Consider the following 5,816-nt stretch of genomic DNA (forward strand, 5'->3'; position numbering starts at 1 on the left):
TGGGAGGACTGAACCCAAGAGTTTGAGGTTACAGTGACATATGATTGCACCACCACTGCTCTCCACAGGTGACAGAGAAAGACCTTGTCTATTGAAAAACAAAAAATCCTCAGAGGTCATTTTTGAAACAAGCTTCAATGCAATGTACAATCAAATAACTTTCCTTGGTCCTTAAGTTATTCAAAATAAGTAATTTCTAAATATTAACAAAATACTTTCAAGTTTCTATATCTTGCTGCTAGCAACATCTCATTCTATGAACTAGACAGCTCTGGCAATGAAGACACCATAGGAAATATTATTTATAGTAAACTTTATTTTCATTGATATTTCACTTAACATAATTTCAAATTCAGTCTGTAATCTAAGATGAACAAAAGAACAGATATTCTAAATCTCATAAGAGATTTTTTCACACTGTTCCTCAGAGCACGGAATGAGGTTTCAGGGCCCTCACAGTTGACACCTAACATTTTACTCTTGAGATTTACCTGCAGATACAGAAAGAAGAGATAACATCGATACACAAGAATCGATCTCTATGAGGGTCTCCATAAGCTCATGTTCCATCCTCATTATAACCTCTGTAGGGTTATAATGGTAACAACTGATTTTCCACCCCTCCGCCAAGGTTGGTGTCTTTTTTTTTTTAGGTAAAATGTCAGATGCAAAAATGCTGCACTTATTTCTCTTAATACATTGAAAACAGTGGAAGATGCAGATTTTTAATCCTTCATCAGTGCAAGCTGGAACATGACTTCTGCTAATGGGGTCTGTTGAACATATTAACTCCAACTTTGGCGGCCATCAGCAAACTGTTTAAAAGAAACAAGATAGAAAACGTCAGGTAAAGGACAGAACAGGCAACTATGTTTTTAAGGAACTAAACTCTGCAGGTTCCTCACAACTGCATGCGGGAGGAGGTACTAAGGCAAGAGTGGTCAGAGGTAAAATTTCCATCCCTGGAGGAACCAGAGAAAAAGCAAGCCAAGGGACAGTCTCACACTGAGGTCTTAAAATAGCACACATGAGCTGGATCCTAATCCAACTGCCAATAATTTGAACAGATGAAGAAATGGAGGCAAGAGCAAGGCCGCCCCACCATCATGGATCTGATTAATGGTCGAATCTCCAGCCTCTCAGTTTACTGCTCTAGACCTTGCTCCACACTGACTCTCTTACTTCAGGTGTAACATTATACTGGTAGCGTCACAACTATGATCAGAGCGGAGTATGCAATCTTTCTCCAAAACAGATTTTAAAAAATGCCCCTGCCTTCAGGATGTTTTTATAATACTTAACAACTAAACTTTTTGTTTTTAAGAAGGTTAAATTTTTTTTTTTCTTTTGATACGGAGTCTCACTCACCTCTGTTGCCCAGGCTGGAGTTCAGTGGCACAATTTCGGCTCACTGCAACCTCTGCCTCCCAGGTTCAAGCAATTTTCCTGACTCAGTGTCCCAAGTAGCTGGGATTACAGGCGTGCAACATCACGCCGGGCTTATTTTTGTATTTTTTCATAGAGATGGGGTTTCACCATGTGGGCAGACTGGTCTTGAATTCCTGACCTCAAGTGATCTGGCCGCTCTGGCCTCCCAAAGTACTGGGATTATAGGCGTGAGCCACTAAACCTGGCCTACAACTAAATTTTTTTTTTTTTTTGAGATGGACTCTTGCTCTGTCCCCCAGGCTGGAGTGCAGTGGCATGATCTCAGCTCACTGTAATCTCCACTTCCCAGGTTCAAGCAATTCTCCCTGCTTCAGCCTCCCGAGTAGCTGGGATTACAAGTGCCCACTACCACACCCGGCTAATTTTTGTAGTTTTCATAGAGATGGGGTTTCACCATGTTGGCCAGGATGGTCTTGAACCCCTGACCTCAGGTGATCCGCCAGCCTCAGCCTCCCAAAGTACTGGGATTACAGGCGTGAGCCACTATGCTTGGCCACAACTAAATTTTTTAAAAGCCACAATTTGGTTTAGGTTTTATAATCAAAATTAGAAAACAGGGCCGGGTGCAGTGGGTCACGCCTGTAATCCCAGCATTTTGGGGGGCTGAGGTGGGTGGATCATGAGATCAGGAGTTCAAGACCAGCCTGGCTAACGTGGTGAAACACCGTCTCTACCAAAACAACAAAAATGAGCCAGGTGTGGTGGTGCATGCCTGTAATCCCAGCTACTCCAGAGGCTGAGGCATGAGAATCACTTGAACCCGGGAGACGGACGGTGATTGCAGTGAGCAGAGATCACACCATTGCACTCCATCCTGGGTGACAGAGCGATACTCTGTCTCAAAAAAAAAAAAAAATTAGAAAAGAGGATTCAATCAAAATTCCCTTTTGGCAAAATTTTCTGTAAAAGACATCTACACATCTAAGAAATATGGGACCCCCGCATCTTCCATGCAAGTCACACAAAAGGCTGCAGTCATGGCTTTGCAGGAAAACTTCTGCCACCATATAGGGAGGAGCTAGGATGGACCGGAAAGCAAACATGAGAACAAACCCATTTCCACAGTGAATGGACATACTCATGCCATTTTGACATTAAACCAGCTATTGTTTTTGAAACATTTCCTATTAGTGTATGTATCAAATGTCAGTTGATGCATAGCATCAGATATCCTGAAACAAGTTAGGTTTTGAATGCATAAAGTATCCTGGGGAATAAACTGAACTCTACATGGTAAAGAAGAGTAACAAATGAAAGTACCTGGCACCTGCAATTAAACCTGCAGGCATGAATTTTCCAGAGTTGTAGAATCTCATTCCCATAATGCCAGCCAAGGTACCAGATGTAGCTGATGAAAAAAATATAAAGAAGGGTTAAAACTCATTACATCTTCTACGCAGGGGAATCAGAAGTGGGCCAAGCCCCACCCATCTCTCAAGGCTCACACCTCACCCTATGCTTATTCCTCCTTCACCAAGTGGGGGGAGATTACTGGCTGCCCACATCCTATGGGTCCAAGTACCAATACTGGCCAAATAGGGCCCTACACAGCCTGGGCCCTGCCTGCCCTTCCAGCCTCATCTCTTACCACTTGTCTTCTGCAAAACCCACACTTTAGCCATCAATGTGTTAGTTTTCTCCAAAATGCTGCTGTTTCTCATGCCCCGCAGACGCTATTTCCTCTACCCTGCACGCAGTTCCCACTGGGTAACTGTCAAAGCACCTACTACATGTCAAGCGCTGTGCTAGGTGCTGGAGAATACAAAGGTAATCGTAACTGTCTCTGCCCTTTTACAGTGCTTCAGGTCTGATGGGACAGACTTTAGAGACTCACACAAATAAAAAGGCTTAGCCAAAAAAGTGAAGATTGGCTGAGATCTGAAATTACGGCAGGAATTAATGAGCTGAAGGTGGGAAGGCCTATTCCAGGCAGAGGGGACAGTATATGCAGAGGCCCTGTGGTGACAGGGAGCATGGCGCATTCACCTTAACAGGCCAGTGTGGCACAGAAGTCAAGTAAGAGGGGCCAGGCCACATGGAGCCTTGAAGGCCATACTAGGGATTGGGTTTTCATCCTAAGAGCAATGAGAAGCCGTTAAAGGCTACTAAGCAGAAGGACACATGAACAGAGTCGCATTTTCTGGTTGTTTTTGAGACAGATTCTCGCTCTGTCGCCCAGGCTAGAGTGCAGTGGTGTGATCTTGGCTCACTGCAACCTGCAACTGCCGGGATCAAGCCATTCTCAAGTCTCAGCCTCCCGAGTAGCTCAGACCACAGGCGCCCGCCACCATATCTGGCTAACCTTATTTTATTTTATTAAAGACCCGGTTTCACCATGTTGCCCATGGTGGTCTCGAACTCCTGAGCTCAGGCAATCCACCCTCCTCAGCCTCCCAAACCTGAAGTCAGAAGTTACAGACCAGCCTGGACAACATGGTGAAACTCCTGTCTCTACTAAAAACAGAAAAATCAGCCGGGCTTGTTGGCGGACGCCTGAATCCCAGCTACCCGGAACGCCGAGACCGGAGAATTGCTTGAACCGGGTAGGTGGAGGTTGCAGTGAGCCAAGACCGCGCCACTACACTCTGGCCTGGGCAATACAGTGAGACTCTGTCTCAAAAAAAGGGAAGTTTATGAAGGGGAAGGAGACAAGTACAACTGAATATCAACGGGTGGACCCACCTAAAAGGAGGACCACAAATACAAGACAGGATCCTTGCCGGTGTAAAGGTCTGGAGAAGGTCAGGGAGAAGACACCCAAAGCCCAGAGGAGGACACTGGTGTTGGACAGGAGGGAAAACAGGACAAGGTGAGGCTTGGAGATTAAAGGCTCTGGGGAGTCCCCACCTGATGGCTGCTGTTTTTTCTATACAATAGGCATGAGGTCATTTGCTGAGTGGAGTACAATCACAGAAAGGGAAAATGCAGGCTGAAAGTCATTTTGGAGCATGAGGGAGGGAGCTGTTAGGCAGAGCGGGGACCTGGACGCACCTCCTTCCCCAGCACACCCCATGAGCCATCACTGACCTCCCTTCCCAACCCGGCTGATGTGTACAGATCACACGGCTTCTCCCTCCCACATGGCACTCATTCTCACCCGGGGTTTGTGGAGACAGTGAGGAACCCACACTCCTAGCAGCGTCTGACACATGGGTGGAGCCCCACAGAAATGTGCTGAAAGCCACCCTGATAAGGACTCCTCGGTCCCCCACCCCACTCACTGTCCATGCCGCTCACAGGGTACATTTCCAGTTCTGCTTCTATGCTCATGTTTTTTGTTTTTTGACACCGAGTCTTGCTCTGTCTCCCAGGCTGGAGTGCAGTGGCGTGATCTCAGCTCACTGCAATCTCTGCCTCACAGGTTCAAGCGATTCTCCTGCCTCAGCCTCCCAAGTAGCTGGGACTACAGGCGCCTGCCAGCATATCCAGCTAATTTTTGTATTTTTAGTAGAGATGGAGTTTCACCATGTTCGGCAAGCTGGTCTTGAACTCCTCACTTTGTGATCTGCTCACCTCGGCCTCCCAAAGTGCTGGGATTACTGCTAAAGAGGTGATTTTCAAATGGAGAAATTGCAACTCGGATGCAAACCTAACCCAGATGTGTGATGTCTTAGGGATGCTGAGGCCAGTGATCTTCCATGGGCAACTTCAACGGCTGACACATTTACCTTATAGAAGTTTAATGCTACTGGGTAAATACATTCACGAGGTATGGAAATCCTTCCATGTTCTGTACATAAAAGATAAACAAAAACCAGCACAAATCCCGCCTCTGCACCCTCATTTTAAAACTTTCTGAGGACTTGGTAGAAGAAGTGAAACTGTCATAAGTTAAGTGTGAAGACCTCACCCCATCCCAGCAAACCAGGGTCATTTGGAAAAGAGTATTCTGGATACACAGCTGCCCTAAGGAGACGCTGAAGCAGACATACCTAGGAAAAGCCAAACGTTCTTTGGATCCTGAGACAGCTGGTAAGCACCCAGGCCGGCTAGGCTGCCGAAGAGCAGTCCCGCAGCCAGGGACGGCACGCTGCCTAAAGGGAAGCAAACACAGCTCGCATTTTTAACATGAAATAGTGAAACTTATTTCACTAACGGAATCCACCAGACCGCCATCCCTACAAAGGAGAATAGCACAGAGAATTCTCAACACAGCTCATGGCCAAGGTGGACTCAAGCAGGAAGATGTTTCGGGGAGTGTGCTCTCTTCTCAGAGAAGTCAGGGTCTTCCCACCCCATTTTTCTCTCCTCTAACAGGCAGGGCACTTCCATCTAAGGAAAGGAAAGAAGGCCATCTTCCCTCCTTAGATGGAACTATGGCTAGGCCTTCTTTCTAAACAGGCCTGATCAATCGTGAAGGGCTGGAA

The 5,816-nt window shown here is 46.4% G+C and overlaps 1 protein-coding gene across 1 annotated transcript; it reads right to left on the reverse strand.

Moving 5' to 3' along the window:
- Positions 1–296: 296 nt before the first annotated feature.
- On the reverse strand, positions 297–5,503 carry LOC111528853 (transmembrane protein 14C-like; the record flags this gene model as incomplete). Its single annotated transcript, XM_026452710.1, has 3 exons — positions 297–815; positions 2,710–2,797; positions 5,382–5,503. Coding segments are annotated over 3 exons (262 nt in total), but the record flags the coding sequence as incomplete, so codon positions are not given.
- Between the last annotated feature and the right edge of the window lie 313 nt (positions 5,504–5,816).

Source organism: Piliocolobus tephrosceles, unplaced genomic scaffold (assembly GCF_002776525.5).
Source record: "Piliocolobus tephrosceles isolate RC106 unplaced genomic scaffold, ASM277652v3 unscaffolded_39345, whole genome shotgun sequence".
In the NCBI taxonomy this organism is placed as follows: domain Eukaryota; kingdom Metazoa; phylum Chordata; class Mammalia; order Primates; family Cercopithecidae; genus Piliocolobus; species Piliocolobus tephrosceles.